At 31.4% G+C, this 19,628-nt stretch overlaps 1 protein-coding gene across 3 annotated transcripts in view; it reads left to right on the forward strand.

The window, feature by feature from the left end:
* LOC143052129 (rapamycin-insensitive companion of mTOR-like) overlaps positions 1-19,628 on the forward strand; it is a 39,065-nt gene that overhangs the window by 1,363 nt on the left and 18,074 nt on the right. For all 3 annotated transcript variants that reach the window (XR_012971002.1, XM_076225094.1, XM_076225104.1), the window contains exons 3-21: positions 1,178-1,337; positions 4,555-4,686; positions 5,389-5,579; positions 7,060-7,232; positions 7,994-8,061; positions 8,346-8,413; positions 9,377-9,459; positions 9,903-9,990; positions 10,395-10,485; positions 10,789-10,855; positions 11,236-11,316; positions 12,373-12,473; positions 13,076-13,253; positions 13,966-14,070; positions 15,612-15,658; positions 15,864-15,999; positions 17,610-17,669; positions 18,766-18,914; positions 19,164-19,290. Coding sequence is in view for 2 of the 3 variants with exons in the window: in XM_076225094.1 (XP_076081209.1) it covers positions 1,178-1,337; positions 4,555-4,686; positions 5,389-5,579; positions 7,060-7,232; positions 7,994-8,061; positions 8,346-8,413; positions 9,377-9,459; positions 9,903-9,990; positions 10,395-10,485; positions 10,789-10,855; positions 11,236-11,316; positions 12,373-12,473; positions 13,076-13,253; positions 13,966-14,070; positions 15,612-15,658; positions 15,864-15,999; positions 17,610-17,669; positions 18,766-18,914; positions 19,164-19,290 (2,105 nt within the window). In the remaining variant the exon portion in view is untranslated. The remainder of the gene's footprint in view (positions 1-1,177; positions 1,338-4,554; positions 4,687-5,388; positions 5,580-7,059; positions 7,233-7,993; positions 8,062-8,345; positions 8,414-9,376; positions 9,460-9,902; positions 9,991-10,394; positions 10,486-10,788; positions 10,856-11,235; positions 11,317-12,372; positions 12,474-13,075; positions 13,254-13,965; positions 14,071-15,611; positions 15,659-15,863; positions 16,000-17,609; positions 17,670-18,765; positions 18,915-19,163; positions 19,291-19,628) is intronic.

The following is a 19,628-nucleotide window of genomic DNA, read 5'->3' on the forward strand; positions in this document are numbered from 1 at the left end:
ATAAACTGAAGGACCTTTGACTTTCACCATCATGTCAGACCACACAGATAACAGCTATGATTTCTACTGTGACTCACAGAATCTGTTTTATTCTGCAAGAACTTCTTTATAGATATAAGATCACAAACATTGCTGAACTGTTCTTTTGAATAATTTTTCCTATCAAATAGATTAAATATTTCTGGATATTATCAATAATTGGAAAATATATATATATACAGGTACACATGTTCATCATGTAAAAAAATGTTTCCTAATTAACATTTATGTACCAGGTTGACAATACAATTTGAACTATTGACACTAGAAAACATCACTTACTAGATATCTAAACTCATTACATGAATAATTTAAAAACTGAAATAGATAACACATTTATTTTTGTTGTTTAATGCAACTTACAGCATTATTGGCAAGTTATTACTGTCGGTTTAAGCCAATTGCCATGAAGCTAGCAATCCTGGTGAATTAAGATTGAAGTCACAATCTCAGTGTTGAAATGCTATTGATACAGAAGATGATCTACTTATAAAAAAGAAGATTTTGTATGATTGCCAATGTGACTACTCTCCACAAGTGACCAAAAGACACAAAAATTAACAACTGTAAGTCACCGTATAGCCTTCAACAACGAGCAAAGCCCATACCGCATAGTCAGCTATAAAGGCCCTGAAATGACAATGTAAAACAATTCTATCGAGAAAACTAACAGCCTTATACAACATGTACAAAAAATTAAAAAAAAACAAATGTGTAACACATAAACAAACGACAACCACTGAATTACAGGCTCTAGACTTGGGACAGGCACATACATACAGAATGTGGCAGGGTTAATCATGTTACATCACTTGGCCTCCAAGGCTCTTAGCAGATTATTGATCATTCAGATTAAGTCTGTAAATTAAAACACTGAACGATTGTAGACTTCCAAGGAAAAATTTATTCTGTTTTCAAATTTACCCTAGCTATGATTCTGCATCTAATTTACCCAAGAATTACAAATGTACAAATGTAGTGTTTTTTTGTACATATATAGGTAGACTGAGGACATTACTAATCGACAGTCTTGTCATGCTTGTGATTGTGTTTCAAAGCCCTGCAAATAACTTGAAGAAAGCATTTGTTTATTTTATAAGTGAGTATTGGTAGTTGTATAAATCTTATTTTATTTTAGGCCCAACAGATAATTTGAAGGAAATACTGGTGAATACTATTGCACAAATACAGACTTCTAAATCAAGAAAACTGGGTTACTTAAATGCCTTTGTTAAGTTCCTACAGAAATATAAGCAGGAGAAAATTACTGGATTTTCAAAAAGAGATATTTTAAGCTGGTAAGTATTTAGCTGTAAATGGTAACCATATGGTATCATCATTTAACCAAACTTTAGAAAGCAGTTTTCTTTAGTTTTTATCAACCATATATGATAATAAATTGATATTTGATCAAATATTTTCCATTAATAATACAGAGTACATTTTTGTACGACCACAAAAATTAAAAAAAATTAAGTCGTATATTGGTATCACTTTGTCGTCGTCGTCCGAAGACGGATTGTTTCCGGATAATGACTTTTGAATAAGTAAAAAGAAATCAATGAAATTTTAGCACAATGTTTATAACCACAAAAGGAAGCTTGGGATTGATTTGGGGGGTTATGGTCCCAAAGGTTTAGGAATTAGGGGCCCAAAGGGGCCAAAACAGCATTTATCTAGTTTCAGGACAAAAAGTTGTGTATTAGTATTTCAATTGTTATGAAATTGTACTACAATATCATGAATGTATAATTCCATAAGTAGAAGGTTGGGATTTATTTTTAGGGGTTATTGGGCAAAAGGTCTAGGAATTAAGGGCCAAAACAAACATTTTTCTAGTTTCAAGACAATAACTTGTGTGTAACTGTATAGATCTCTCTGACATTGTACCACAAGTTTCCATATCACACAGGGAAGGCTGGGATTCAGTTTGGGGTTAATTTTCCTGTCTATGTAGGAATAAGGGGCCAAAAAGAAGCATTTTTCTAATTTACAGACAATAACTTGTGTTTAAGTGCATGGATCTCTATAATTTTTTACAAGAAGGTTGAATACCACTAAAGGAAGGTTGGGATTGATTTTTGGGGGTTATTGTTCCAATAGTTTAGGAATTAGGGGCCAAAAAATCATTTTTGTAGTTTTCAAACATAACTTATGTTTAAGGCCAACATTAAAAATATCTTTGTTTCCCCTCTCCCGACTGAGGTTGTTAGGGTATGGGTAGGTACATTAGGTAGGCAAATTATTTTATTTTATTCCTTGATATGGTTTTCTATATTGAATTTGTACAAAATTCAACAGGTAAGGCTCAAGTCAAGAAAAGTGGGGTATTCCCTGTATTCTAATTCAGTGTACACCACAGTTTTCTGGTGTTTTAAAAAAGAACAGTATACAGGGACCTTCTTTTTTTTCCTATTCATTTAATTTAATGAAATCTACAAAAGCACACATTCTACTTGTGATACTAATGCCTATTGATAGCAAGTGTTTTTTTAGTTAAAAAATCAAGCTTATTTCAAGTCTAATTTGATGCATAACTCACAACAAAACAATTCCTTTGTTCACCAATTCATACCTTGATCATCAATTATGAGATGACAAAAAGATACATGTACAATGTATGTTAATCACTTGGGAATTAAAATTCAATGAATAAAAATTTTCAATAGAAGTGAACATAATTCAGTTATGTTCAGTTACACCTGGATCAACATGATCAAGCAGCTTGGTCAATTGATTCCCAAACAAAGATTTGTATGTTTTTTTTCGAGTTCTAGAAGAAACAAAGCTTCCTTTTATATTCATGTTTTGTATTTCCTAAAATGCTAATTCTACTGTCTAGTACTGATGCAGGTATAACGTTAAAATGTGTCCTTTTGTAATTTTCATGCCATAAATTGAAAATTCTACTGTCTAGTACTGATGCAGGTATAACGTTAAAATGTGTCCTTTTGTAATTTTCATGCCATAAATTGAAAAAGGAAATCCCATTTAAACTGGGTTTTTTTTTTACACCAGAAAACAGGGACGTTCCCTGAAAGCAGGGAATACATATATCCCACATTTCCTGACTTGTGCCCAACCTGTTCAAAGACAAAGTAGATAGATTTTAAAGCACGAGTCAGACCATTTTTACTCAAAGTCTTTAAGATTTTATCCTTTAAACAGGAACAGAGGTTAGACACAAAGCAAATCAAGATGCACTCAGCGGATTGAAAGATGCTTCATTTTTTTTTTATTTTCAAAAAAAGATCACCCTTGCAAACAAACAAATCGAAAGCATTTTGTTTGTTTTCCTTGATTCCGAATCATGTAGACGCTTCAATGCAAAAATACCTTGATTTAAAACGCTCGTTGACTACAGCATCGGAAAGGTATCCCCAAAACCCAACAATCGTTGACTTCAGCATCGGAAAGATATCACCAATAACCAACATAGCAAAAAACAAAATAGTGGACAAGAATGGCCAATAAAATTTTTCGGGTAGCAGTGATTTTACCAGGTCGGTCGTGTGAGGGGAAACAAACAATATTTTATTTTTGGCCTAAGTGTATGAATCTCTTTGAAATTAAACCGCAAGTTTCCATACCATGAAGGGATGGTTTGTATTGACTCTGAGGGGTTATGGCTCAAAATGTTTCAGAATTAGGAGCAAAAAAGGGGAAAAACTAGGTATTTCTGTTCAATGGACAAATAAGACATTTTAAAAGCAGGGTAAGGAAGGTAAATATAAAACATTTAACATACAATGTTGGGAATGTTCGGATTTACCTCCCTTACACTACTTGTATATTATGTATAAAAAAATGTCAGGTTTTGGACTAATTGCAAAAAAGGGTGGTGGTAGTTGTTTTCAATTATTAAAATTTAGAGCTGTATCAAGCTTGAATGTTGTGTCCATACTTACCCTATCTGTTCAGGGTTCGACTACTGTGGTCATATAAAGCTGTGCCCTGCAGAGCACCTGATTTCACATTTATATCGCATTGCCTAACTCCTGATTTTAAAAGAATTGATCAATTGGTGCAAACAAATGCAGTGATTTTAAACATTTAAACAGACACCATGGACACCAAACTTCACCGTAACCTGAAACAATAGTGAAACATCACAACATAGAAAGACACACTCTAAAATATCAATTGAATTGACTTAACTATCAAATGACATATGAACAAAAACAAGCAAACATACAAAAAACAAATAAATATGATCTTGACAAAATGTAAATTTATACAAAATAAGTTTTAACTTATATTAAAATTCTGTACTACCCCTACCTTTATTTTTGGTCTGCCTCAGAATTAATTTTTCATTGGTATCTTGTGTTTTTATACTGATAACATTCCCAAGTTATGTCTCAATGATATGAAACAGAGATCTATAGTACTGAGACTACAGTTATTTTGTTTAAAATGGACAAAGTAAATTTACTATTGGTTAGTTTCTGATTAGGGCATTTTAGTCTTGAATCCATGGCTTTTGATTGATAATTCTTGATGATGATATTTCAGTTTGAGAATAAGTTTGTTTCATGAAGCAAAAGAAGTAAGAGCAGCTACCTTAAGAGTTTTACGGTACTTTATACAAGATGGTGAAGCTATAGACTTGGTATATGCATTACAGATAGATTATTTGATTGTTAGGTATGTAAATCAGAATTAATTAATGAACAAAGAGATGTAGGGCATACATTGATGCCACATTAAACAAACAGCACAATCAAAAATGAGACATCTAAAGATTAATTTATCAATTTGACATGAAGATTTCAACAATAGTAAAACTAAAACGTTTAGCAAAGATTATCTAAAGTCAGCAATCAATGCCAAACTCACTAAACAACTGGAACTTGGATGTATGACCATGTAGCAGGGTCAAACAACTTTTGTAAGCACTGATTCCACCTTTTTCTCCTGAATGTATGAACTTATAATTCATTTGTAATATATGCAGACAAGGTGGACTAGTTTATTCTGGTATATTAAAATTATTAAAACAAGGTACATTTTTTGTAATTGATTGGAGGGGGCGAAAAATTAACACATTTTGGCTTCCTTAATTTCTTAGATATAACATGTTTTACATAAGTAATTTAAGATGTTCTCTTGCAGCTTATATGTATCTTTCCATCTGGGGATACCACTGCTTTTAGACTTAGTATTGAGGATACATTAGCCAAGAAAGGGTGTTACAAAGACAATTAAGAAGATTCATTTTAGTTAAACTATAAACTTTTAATTTCATCATTGTCTAACATGCATGACTTTTTTCAAATTTATGTAATTTTAATGCTTCACATACAAGTTATTTACGCTATAACTCATTACTGTTAATGTGATTTTCAGATCAGTGGATGTTTGTCTTGACAATGAGGTAGAAAGAATACATGCCATTAAATTGATACGAAAGATAGCACATGTAGCACCTAACAAACTTTCTTCATCTCTAGTGTATCCATTGGTTGCTATTGGTAATGATGGCAACCACGAAAGAGACAGAATGGTCAGAATATCATTAGCTACGATATGTGAAATAGGTAGATACAATATGTATATAATATAGTGATTGTTCCGTATATTTTGTGCTTTGACAGCTGGCATGGACACAATAGAAATCCGATACATTTGAGGGCTACTGAAAAAGACTGTAATAAAAAAGTTATTATTCCCCACGCAACGAAGTTTCTTTTCAGATAATAAGGACATACTATGTAGTTGTGCATATCGACGGGAAATTGCGATTCAATTTTTTTTCTAGGAGTTACGCCCCTTTGAACTTATTTACTTTAATGTACTACTGCAACAGTTTGTCATCGCAACTCCTCTCAAACCACACAACAGAATTTCACGAAACCTTTTCAGATAATAAGGACATACTATGTTGTTGTGCATATCGACGGGAAATTGTGATTCAATTTTTTTTCTAGGAGTTACGCCCCTTTGAACTTATTTACTTTAATGTACTACTGCAACAGTTTGTCATCGCAACTCCTCTCAAACCACACAACAGAATTTCACGAAACCTTTTCAGATAATAAGGACAAACTATGTAGTTGTGCATATCGACGGGAAATCACGATTCAATTTTTTTTTCTAGGAGTTACACCTCTTTGAACTTATTTGCTTTAAGGTACTACTTCAGCAGTTTGTCATCTCAACTCCTCTGAAACCACACAACAGAATTTCATGAAACTTTGTAGATAATAAGGACATACTACGTAGATGTGTAATCAACAGGAAATTACGATTCAATTTTTTTTCTAGGAGTTATGCCCTTTGAACTTATTTGCTCTAATGTACTTCTGCAACAGTTCGTCATCTCAACTCCTCTGAAAACACACAACAGAATTTCATGAAATATTGTAGATAATAAGGACATACTATGTAGATGTGTATATTGACAGGAAATTATTATTCAGTATTTTTTTCTTATACAATTTTTTTTTCTTATACTTATTTAATTTCTCCAATGACAATGTGGGGACGTGGGGTATGTGAGCGTGCTCACTAAGGTTCTTTAATTTCTTCTAAAAAACTGTATTGTGATTCACACTAATGTTATATAGATCTAAATCTTGCACTTGACAATGAAAGATAGCAAAATTTAAATTTTTACAGAAATTCAGAGAAGAAAAGCATATAATATAATGTCTGTCAGTCCTATTTTTGTTTCTGCACTCTAACTTTAGTTTCCGTCATCCAAATTTTATGACACTCATACATAATGCTTAAAGCCAATACTAGCTTACAGAGTTCAAATTGCGTCAGTGAGTCACTTACAGTTTCTATTATTTAAGAGTTATGCCTCTTTTAACTTTCCTCTGACACATTCTTCTTTTTCTAGGCTCTAATAAGAAATAACATTTCATATTTAGCTCAAGATGAGTTGACAAAAATCACATTGTCAAACTTTTACCAGTATTAATTATCACACCACATGTTTAAATCTCATAAAGTTGTAAGTATTCTTTCTATGTGGATATAATTGTGTCACAAGATATATCATTGTTATTTCAGCTTTTCTGAACCCTGAGTTATTATCATTATGTGGAGGTATATCGACAATCATACGAGCAGCATTAGACTGTCATCAGTATCCCAGGATCAACGAGTCACTTGTGTCAACCATTTTATATTTGTTAAACCATCCTAGGACAAGACATCTGATTAAATTCAACACAGATTTAGAGGTAAAATAATAGGAAAATTATTTCGTATAATGGGTAAGTAAGACTTTGTATTTTTTGTAATCTTCAAGAAGCCGAAACTGAACTACACTTTATCTTTAATTGTCCGCTTTATTTGAATTGTCGAAATAACATTTTTGGTGAACTTTTAACTACAGAACTCTTCTTAGATCTGAATCATGAACAAAAACTGAACATTTTAATGTCTCTTCACACAAGAAAATTAGCAAAATATATCGTTCGTGCATTTCATATCCGACGTCAGGTGCTATATAATCTATGTACATTTAATTTTTGTGTATATTTATTCTAACTTTTTGAACTTTAATTTCAAATGATTTGAGAAATTGTGTATATATACATGTATAACGTGATTATGTTTAACCTTACTGATATTTTAAAAAGGTGACTTATAGGTCCAATGGGCCGGGTGTAACTTTGACTATAAACTTTGTAATTGTATTATATTTATGTTCACAAGTCACTATAATAAACAAATTACTTACTTACTTATAATGGGATTATCTTTTTAAAAGATACCACATACCAATGAAACAATATTATGGACACTTTTGGAGATGCTAATATTTTTTTTCCTTTCTTTGGTAAATGATATGATAGCATTTATGCTAGTTCTGAGGGTTTCAAATTAACTTCTTAAGCTGCTGTTGTTGTTTTTACCTGATTATTTCATTTATGTTTTATTTATTATGTCATGTCTACAAATGCCATTGTTTTTAAGGTTGTTTTATTTATCTTTTCAGCAATTGTTAGCCCCATTCACTGACTGCCATTATAGATTTAGTGCAGACTCAAGTGATGGATCTACTGGGTAAGTTAATATTACATTTTATAAATTTTTCTCAGTAGGCATATTTTTTCTTAAAATTCAAAACTTTGAAATACAGCAGTATGTAAAGAAAATATAACAAATTGACAGGAAATTTAATTATTTTAATATAGGATTTAGCATATATGATGTCATTATGACACTGTTATTATGTTTTATCTGAATCAGATAAACTGTACCAACAATTTATTTAGTACTTAAGTAATTCTTTGAAACCCCTACCCCCCTTAGCTCTGCCTCATCTCATGTTTTTGTGTTATTTGTAGAGAAGATAAAGAACATAGATTTGCCTCAAGTAAGATGGCTGTAATAGCTATAATGAAATCATGGCCAGGTTAGTAATGATCTTTTAAGACATAAGAGTGCACATTATGTTTATGACTTTATTTCAGAAAATTACTTATACAGCATTTGTAATTTAAACTGTAAAACAAAATATACAATGGTCTGAGCATTGAAAAAAGACAATAGAAGGTTGATATGTACATATGACAACATCACAATTATGAAATATATTTTACATATCATATACCAAACAAATAGTCCTTCAATTGATGTGCTCCTTGTTTTGAAATGTTTTCTGAACAATTTAAAACCCCAGTTAGGTTAACCGTCTGCACTGCTATATACTTGCATTATTATGTAAATATTTAAGCAACAAATACTTTCCCATTGGTGGAACAGTTGAAAACTTAGCATTTGTCTGTTTGTACCAGAAATAACATTAAATACTGAAAACCACAGTTTTATACAAAAACAATGAAAGTTCAGAAGAGTATGAAAAAATGCAAAGATGTATGTATGCCTTATTGCTTCAATGGGTGAACATTAATCAATTTGGAGTATATTTTTTCCATTTAGGCAATGTAACAAAATGATGTATGTAAAACAATATGTTCTGCAGAGGCAATAGTATCAAATAACGAGTATTATTCCATATTGATAAAATTTTAGTAGGTTTTTCTATATAAATGGGATTTTGAATAAATAAGCATATTTACTTGCCGAAAAAGTATATTCACCGTGCAAAACGTCGCATGCTTTTACATGCATAGTTTGGGTAAAAACGTTTCATGTACAATTGGTTTAGGTATATTGTTGCCATTATATACATTTCTCTCGGAATATGGAATAAAACAATTCCTGTCTTTTGTTTTGGTAAATATGTGGTTTAATTGACTATTGAAAAACTGATATTTAATGTTTCCCTGTCAAATTTTATTGTGTTAGTAATGTCCGTGTTATTAACGTGAATATGATGAGATTTTCCATGATTTAACACTAGATTATATTGTAGGTATACTGAGATTTTGTCGACCTGATGGTAGTGGTTTACAGTCTATTGTTGGAATTTTATATCTTCCCTTTCCTGAAATTAGGGTTAGTATTTGCTAATCCATATATAACAAAAGGTATACATTTTGAACAGAAAAGGCCCATGTAATCTGAAATGGATTAACAATTTATTGAGATTTTGTCAGTTTTTAACATTTTTCAAAATTTTTAACTTTGTTCCACACTTCATTTATTGTCATTGATGATGTGTCACTATTTTTACAGGTTAGTAGTAACTATATAACTGTTATCTCACTGCTTGCTCTCTGTTACTTTGATTTTTTCATATGGCATTATTAGTAATTGTTTTACTTGCACCTGTATGTTTTATATGTCTATAATATAAGCAACACAAATCTATGAGATGTTGGATGAACTGCTACACTAATTAAAAGTAACAGTTTTGGGTTTTCATTATAAATCATAAAAAAATGTGATAACTTTCTTGAATTAAGGCATTACTTTCATATGTACTAATTATTTTACAGCAAGGAATATTGGATATTTTGTATGATTTATTTCGACTACAAGTACCAGAATTTACAGAAGATTTCTCAGAGGCACTTATTAGTGTGGGTAGGTTAATTTGATATGAATAATTTTCTTTAATTACCAGTTTGAGATCTAGATATTCATTGTGATAGACAATGCTTGAAATCCATTAAACTGTCATAACTTTCTGTTAATAAGAAATAATTCAGACTATTGTTGAAATCCGTATGGTGACTTATATTTGCTAATTTCTGTGTTATTTGGTCTTTTGTGGACAGTTGTCTCATTTGAAATCATACCATATCTTCTTATTTTTATATGACATGCTCACTGATTTTAAAGTTCTGTTAGAACTTGCCTTTATTTGAAACACTCAGAGCAACAGTCCAGAAAATAAGGAAAATATTTATGTTTTTCTTGAAATATGTGAGTTTTTAATGCTATTTTGTAAAAGAATATAACTAAACATCTAAATATTGTTTTGATAGATCCATCAGTGATGAAGGATACATGGAGGCTTACAGAAGGATTTGTTGCAGAGGAAGGAAAGTCTTCACTGCCTCATATGGCTAAAATTAGGTAATGGTCATGAAAGGGATTCTATTAGAATAGCCTCAATTCATAAAGCAGAATCTTAAATAAAATGGTCAATAATGACATGCTTCAGGCAATACTATGTTTAACTGTCGATGAAATTAAGTAACAATAAAATATAGGAAAACAGATAACAGTCTTGTAGCAAAAGTTGGATAATTTGTACAGCGCCATATGAATTTTTTTTACTACGACTAATAACTTAAATATTGAATCGTGTATGTTACACCATATTTCAATATCACTTAAATGTTTGTTATAAGTGTTAAACATCTTTTTATTTTGCAGGCCTAATTTGGTAGAAAATCATATAGCATTGATATTATTTGCCTGGATAGGAGCTGGCATTCTAGAGGTTAGTTTGTTTAAATCTTACTAAAAAAAAATCTTAGAAATAAGAAAACCTGTACACATTTTTATCATGAATTATGCAGGAAGTACATGGAAATATTGGGAAAAAAATAGTTAAAAATAATACACAAGTTATCAACCAGGACATGCTTGGAAAATTTTTTAAAAATTGTAGAAATGTTTCCATATCCCTTTCTGAACACTCATATGATTTCATAATGCTTTATTTTTATTTGTGGAGTAACCAGAGTGCCCAAGGTAAATTATGAGATTTGGCAAGTATTTACCAAACTCTATCACTTATTGAGAGATTATTGTAAATTGTTTGAAAAAATAGATATAAATGATTGATATGTATTGATATACATAAATTATCTCTTGTAGGCTTTAGTCGAAGTTATCATCAGCAGTAGTACAAAGTTATCTATAAGGGCAACAATATTGTTAGGAGAGCTGTTACATTTGGTAAGTACTCATTCATGATGATCTTCAGATGCACATTTTGTTATTCCAAGAATATGGCGCGCATGTTCTTGCATTGTGTCAAATGAGTTAAAATTCAGTAAGTTAATATTTGAAAAATGAATTGTTAAATGCAACATTTTTCACCTGAATACATGAATTAAGTATGAGTCATTCTGCATGGCTTTGCTTTGAAGACACCAGCCACCATCTGACACCAAAGGAACATAAGATATGAATTAAGTATGAGTCATTCTGCATGACTTTGCTTTGAAGACACCAGATATCATCTGACACCAAAGGAACATAAGATATGAATTAAGTATGAGCCATTCTGCATGGCTTTGCTTTGAAGACACCAGCCACCATCTGACACCAAAGGAACATAAGATATGAATTAAGTATGAGTCATTCTGCATGACTTTGCTTTGAAGACACCAGCCACCATCTGACATCAAAGGAACATAAGATATGAATTAAGTATGAGCCATTCTGCATGACTTTGCTTTGAAGACACCAGCCATCATCTGACACCAAAGGAACATAAGATATGAATTAAGTATGAGCCATTCTGCATGGTTGTGCTTTGACGACACCAGCCATCATCTGACACCAAATGAACATAAGATATGAATTAAGTATGAGCCATTCTGCATGACTTTGCTTTGAAGACACCAGCCACCATCTGACACCAAAGGAACATAAGATATGAATTAAGTATGAGCCATTCTGCATGACTTTGCTTTGAAGACACCAGCCACCATCTGACACCAAAGGAACATAAGATATAAATTAAGTATGAGTCATTCTGCATGACTTTGCTTTGAAGACACCAGCCATCATCTGACACCAAATGAACATAAGATATGAATTGAGCAACTGAGCAGACGAATTTATTAAAATATTAGTAAGAGAAGATTCAATACCTTACGTTACCATCTCTTTTAAAATAAAATAAACATTGTAGATTAGGCATGTTATATTCCTGAAAAGAATTGATAAAATTATTACATTTACTTGTTTTGTATGTTTTTATAAAGTTTTGTAACTTTTTTTCAGGCAAGTACATTATTACCCCATGAATGTAGCTACCATAACCATTGTCTACCCTCTCTGTTATCAATAGCTTCATCAATGGATGTACAGGCTGACCAAAAAAAGTAAGTCTATAAGCAGCATTCACACAATTCTTAACTTAAGGTGAGACAAGTGAACCAACACCATCTAACAAAATAGGAAGGTTGAGTAACCAAGATCGATACCAAAATACGCTGTGGTTATCATAAAACCTCATGAACATTAACTATACAAAGAAGACAACATTCGGGTTATTAGAAGCTAAAGGTTTGTATGGATGTTATGACTAAATAAACCTTTACCTTGTGGTAACCTGGATGTTGTTGTCTTTGTATAGTTTAAATTCTTAACTTGATTTAAGCAGTGGTTTTATAGGCCAGTCAATACATTTCCTCTAATATACCCCCATGCAACATGGTGACGATCAGTTATTTTGAAAACAGTAATGTCCCTGGGAAACATTAATTATCGAGAAAATGTCAACAGTATTTTAAAAGTCATAACAATAAGTAAACACTAGTTATGGAACACTAGATAGGTTAAAGAAATTATGTTTCATATTTTTTTTTATGTAGACAGTTGTCAAAAAAATGGAAGTATATAAATGTGTTATATTATCATTCCTGAGTAGTTTTCAAAGCTTCTGTTCTCCCACTAGTCTTTAGTAATATTTGATATCTTTCAGCCAAGCTCAAAAAGCAGTATATTACCTAGACAGATTTCATTCTCTGAAGAAGAAAGGTGTGGTTCCATGTAGTTTATACCTTGACCAGCTAATTCAGTACAGCAGTGGGAAAAATGCTGGACATAAAAAACAGTTCCACTTACAAAAAGACAAGCTGTATGACTTATATTTGTCAAAGGTAATAAAAGTCCCATTTCTGTTCGCTAGTGAAGATTCACATATTCACAATCATTCTTCTTATATATTTGAGTTGAATTAACCTCCATTTCATGTTTGAGTATAGTAGCATTTGTGTATGTTCATTTTTCAGGACCCAATCATAATGTATCAGTTAAAATTCATATTATTCATAGTAAAAGTACAATGCGGTCCCTACAACCTGAATTTCACAATTACAAGACATATTATCATTATGGTTATTTTAAAAATCTGACAAAAAATTTTAATGATAATCAATAGTAATATTTTACAATTGCAACCATGTTTCATTGTTCATAACAAATTGTAAACATGTGTATTAATACGACCTGCATTTTGTGCGGGCATTACATGATTACAACTTCACATGTAAATTCTTCTACATTTGGGTCACCATGAACTCCATCTTATTCTTGTTCGCCATTATCGTTATGGTACACTTTGATATCCATTTTTAGTTTCTTTAATCTGTCTCCTGCCTTTTTAGAACACAAACAAATTTTATATAATAGATACCCTTTGTAATGGAAATTGAACTAATAGTTTTTGAAAATAGAAATGTGAAATGTCGTATAATTATTACGAAGAACAAATGAAACAATTTATCCACATTTTTATGTTCTATATGTGTACTTCATCACATTTTTAGACAACAATGTTATATTTAAATATATTTTTTGTATTTACTATAGTTTCCATCAGATGATATAATCACTCAGGCAATGAGAGATTCTATGGTAATTGGCACTAAAAATAATCACATGTGGAACTGGGATCTTATATCATCTATATTAAAGGTGAGTTCCTTAATGCTGGTCAATTGTGTATTGGTGATGAATATCATTTCTCATTATAATGTCAAGTAAACGTATAGAAAGTCTTTATGTTAATTCATATATGATACTTAAAAACGTTTCAAGGGTATTTTCATCCCGTTAAATGCATTTCATGTTAGAAAAGAATTTATTTGGTTCAATCCGTTTATCAAAATTGATCAAAAGAGTTTTTTTTACAGATCTTGGTACATGAAAGGCATAAGGTTCATCAATGATATTGTAGATGATAAAGGCGATTTTTTGTCTCATGACGCTATTAACAAAAAATATAACCTGAATGTCACTTTTGTAGACATTCTATCTATTAAGCTTGCTATACCACGTGACTGGAAAGATTTGTTATTACAACAACACATGTCACCTAACAGCAACTCATTTGGATTCGTTTTTGAGCATGAGAATAAAAACATGCCTATCAGTAAATTATTTGCTAAAGATGTATATTCACTTTTTATCGATCGGGGAAGTGTTTCTCCTATTTCACAACAAAGATGGGAAGAAAGTTTTAATATAGAAATTAGTGACGAACAATGGAAAAATATTTATTCATTAGCTTTCAAATGTACTATAGAAAGCAAACTACAAGCTTTTCAATATAAATTACTACACAGAATAGTCTCACATAATTATCTTCTTGAAAAATATAAACTTTCCTTAACTAATGAATGTGCCAGTTGTAAAGAAATAGAAACTATAGAGCATAAATGTTTTGAATGTACAGAAATAAAACAATTTTGGAGAGATTTTTCAAATTGGTGGTATTCAGTTTTTGGAGAAAAACTATTCTTGAATAAAGACAGTGTCATTTTTGGTGTATTGAGTTCTGATAACTTAGTTCTAAATTATTGCATTCTACAGTCAAAATATTACATTTATTATGTAAAGAACACACAATTAGACAGACTGTTCATATCTGTGCAAGCTTTTCTTAAATTTTTGAAAAGACGTCTGGAGATATTAGAATATTTATATATTTCTAAAGACAAACACGAGTCATTTGCCAACAGATGGGGGGAATTTATGAAAGCTATTTAATTAAATTTATTTTTTAATATTGTTATAGTATAATGTATTCCAAAGTATTCTTAAGACGTATCATATACTGAATATTCACACCACTATCTTGTAATGTTTTACTATGTCTTATTTGCATAATGTCAATAGTTTAACAATGCCATACATGTCATGTCATTCACTTATGTCTTGTAAAAATGTATGTATGCACTGTAGTTTGAACACCAAAAAGATCAATAAAAAATAAAAAAAAGATACTTAAAAAGGGAATTATAAATTTTAAATGCAAGAAAACAAAGTTATTAAGTACAAAAATAGCCTATAAAGTTGAAAGTTACAAACTGAGAAAAGAAAGCCACTATTTGATGGATTTGATTTTTTGTTGCAATATAATGCCCTCAACATAATACTTGCATGGAGGATATGCTTTGTGGCTGCAGTGTGTCATTACAGATGTATAGTAATTTTTTATATGTTTTTTTTCATAGTGGCCAGAAGATAAGATGAAGAGAGTGGATGATCAGATTCAGTCAAGGTAATTTATAACAACTGTGTTAATTTTTCAAAACCATACATTCTCTCATCAGAAATTTGCCAAGAACTGTATGATATATGATTGTTTCTTTTTAAATTAGTTTGGCACAATACTTTCTGCTTAAACATATTATTGACAATGTCATTCTTACTTAAATGATACAATGTAAAACAGAATAAAAAACATAACCCCATTTATATTTTAGGTTTATCAAACGTCTTGTGTACTTCTTCAAACCAACAAATCATGTATTTTCACGACAAGAACTGAAGAATGGGAAAGCTAAAAAGATAGCACATGTAGGATGTCTATTAATAGATTTCCTTGTATCTTGTGATCATGTGAGTAGACTTCTGATGTTTTGTCAACTGACTGGTTAAAAATTCATTAAAATTTGTAATGTCCTGGCGTGAGGCTGTAATAGTCTTATTACTTTGTTAGAAGTCAGGGCTTTATCTTTTAAAAAAAGAAATACATGGTACCCAGGGAAGGTGGTTTGAAAATAAAAACATCTCATGATGAGGCCCTTTTTGTTAAGTTTTAATTTTTGTCGAGCCTGCAACTTTTGTTGCAGAAAGCTCGACATAGGGATAGTGATCCGGCGGGTACGGCGGCGGCGGCGGTGTTAGCTAACTTCTTAAAAGCTTTATATTTTTTAAAAGGTGGAAGACCTGGATGCTTCATACTTTGTATATAGATGCCTCATGTTACGAAGTTTCCGTCAGTCACATGTCCAATGTCCTTGACCTCATTTTCATGGTTCAATGACCACTTGAAAAAAAGTTCAGATTTTTTGTAATGTTGAATTCTCTCTTATTATAAGTTATAGGATAACTATATTTGATATGTGCGTACCTTGAAAGGTCCTCATGTCTGTCAGACAGTTTTCACTTGACCTCGACCTCATTTCATGGATCAGTGAACAAGGTTAAGTTTTGGTGGTCAAGTCCATATCTCAGATACTACAAGCAATAGGGCTAGTATATTCAGTGTATGGAAGGACTGTAAGGTGTACATGTCCAACTGGCAGGTGTCATCTGACCTTGACCTCATTTTCATGGTTCAGTGGTTATAGTTAAATTTTTGTGTTTTGGTCTGTTTTTCTCATACTATATGCAATAGGTCTACTATATTTGTTGTATGGAATGATTGTAAGGTGTACCTATCTAGCGGGCAGATGTCATGTGACCTTGACCTCATTTTCATGGTTCAGTGGTCAAAGTTAAGTTTTTGAGTTTTGGTCTTTTTATCTAATACTATATGCCATAGGTCATCTATATTTGGTGTATGGAAATATTTTATGATCTTTATGTCTGTTGCGCAGGTTTTATTTGACCGTGACCTCATTTTCACAGTTCATTACACAGTGTTAAGTTTTTGTGTTTTGGTCTATTTTTCTTAAACTATAAGTAATAGGTCAACTATATATGTTGTATAGAAGCATTGTTAGTTGTACATGTCTGCCTGGCATGGTTCATCTGACCATGACCTCATTCTCAAGGTTCATTGGTCTTTGTTTAGTTATCTTGGTTAATGTTAAGTTTATGTGACAGTTGTATTAAAGCTTAGCTTTATACTTAGGACTATCAACATAATATCAATGATTAGTATAGAAGGCGAGACATTTCAGCGTGTTCACTCTTGTATAATACAAGAAGTATTTTACATCCATCCAAAGAAGAGAATGTGTTTTTTTAATGGACCATTTCTCTGTTAATTATTGTTGACTTATTATAACAGACATTGTGCTAGGTAGATAAATACATAAGCCATTTGGAACAATAATAGAATCAAATTTAAATGTTTCAATACACTCTTGTTTATTTTTTTCATTAGCTTAAGCATTTAAAAGTATAAACAGATGCCAACATTAGAATGAAATAAATGTATGAACATTATAATTATATCAACTTTAATTCAACATTAAAGATTGGTTATTATGTTATTATAGGATGAGGCTCAGAAGCAAGTTATAGACTTTCTAAATGACATAGGACAGTGTCTCTCAGAGGTATGACCTTATCATAGCAAATACATCTTTTATATATTTCCAAACAAATAAATCTTTTCATTGACAGGAGCAGTAGAATATACTATATATCAAACACATAGATGTAACAGATTAAATTGAGTTACTATAAACCAACTAAGTTTCCCCAGCGAGTAGAAAAATAATTTATTTTTGATGTTGCAATGCTTATGTATTCTAAAGAGTTTCTAGGTAAAAAGAAAACCTGTAGTTTTTATATTTGTACTAACAGATATCAAGTCAGTATCTAGCTCCAGAATGTGTACTCAGTCCATCAAACATACAGAAGACCTGTAGTCAGTATTATTTTATATTTGTACTAACAGATATCAAGTCAGTATCTAGCTCCAGAATGTGTACTCAGTCCATCAAACATACAGAAGACCTGTAGTCAGTATTATTTTATATTTGTACTAACAGATATCAAGTCAGTATCTAGCTCCAGAATCTGTACTCAGTCCATCAAACATACAGAAGACCTGTAGTCAGTATTATTTTATATTTGTACTAACAGATATCAAGTCAGTATCTAGCTCCAGAATCTGTACTCAGTCCATCAAACATACAGAAGACCTGTAGTCAGTATTATTTTATATTTGTACTAACAGATATCAAGTCAGTATCTAGCTCCAGAATGTGTACTCAGTCCATCAAACATACAGAAGACCTGTAGTCAGTATTATTTTTTATTTCTACTAACAGATATCAAGTCAGTATCTAGCTCCAGAATGTGTACTCAGTCCATCAAACATACAGAAGACCTGTAGTCAGTATTATTTTATATTTCTACTAACAGATATCAAGTCAGTATCTAGCTCCAGAATCTGTACTCAGTCCATCAAACATACAGAAGACCTGTAGTCAGTATTATTTTATATTTGTACTAACAGATATCAAGTCAGTATCTAGCTCCAGAATCTGTACTCAGTCCATCAAACATACAGAAGACCTGTAGTCAGTATTATTTTATATTTGTACTAACAGATATCAAGTCAGTATCTAGCTCCAGAATGTGTACTCAGTCCATCAAACATACAGAAGACCTGTAGTCAGTATTATTTTTTATTTCTACTAACAGATATCAAGTCAGTATCTAGCTCCAGAATGTGTACTCAGTCCATCAAACATACAGAAGACCTGTAGTCAGTATTATTTTTTAATGGTTGGCAGATTTAGCTGCTCTGTAAAAGGAGATAGATTTCTAGAAAAGACTGGCATTTATCAGTAGTAAGTACTTAGTTTATTATACTGAGTCTGGGTTAAGTGTTAACATCTTTCATGTTAATTGGTAATCAAGCAACGACTGTTTTGGGACAAAATTTCAGGTCTTGCTTTTTGAATTTATGTGGCTATCATTAAATATTCTGTACTCAGTGCATTGTGTAGCAACAACAGCACTTGACAACCTTTTTTCTATTGTTTACTTTTTCACATTCTATGATTATTTTGATTGTATTGAATCTATGTATATTTCAGTTTAATGGACATTGTCTCCTCTGTGAATCAGGACAGTTATGTAAAGTTGACAGTATCCAGCCTTAATTACAGCAGGGATAACAATACAAGACATGTGTTAGCCAAGGCTCTTAGTTCTTCTATTGAGGTAATAATATCTTAAGCAAACCTCAAGGTTCACCCATAGAAGTAAAACTATAAAAATATGTGGCTTATAGATTATTCAGCGAGTTATTATGAATCAGGCTCTTACTATCATTTAGTGAGGTATTGATATCTTAACCAAACCTCTTAGATTGTCTATTGTGTGTAAAGAATGAAAAATGGTAAGCATGTAGTTTTGACTTGGTAATCACCAGGAAAAATGGTAAAATATATATGTGTAATACAAAGTTTAAATGGAAGTTGAATGTGGGAGAACTGTTATGAGACTGCCAGACATGTGTTTGATATATATGTAAAGAAGATACTATCATTTTGTTAAAA

The sequence above is a fragment of the Mytilus galloprovincialis genome, chromosome 1, assembly GCF_965363235.1.
Source record: "Mytilus galloprovincialis chromosome 1, xbMytGall1.hap1.1, whole genome shotgun sequence".
NCBI classification, from domain to species: domain Eukaryota; kingdom Metazoa; phylum Mollusca; class Bivalvia; order Mytilida; family Mytilidae; genus Mytilus; species Mytilus galloprovincialis.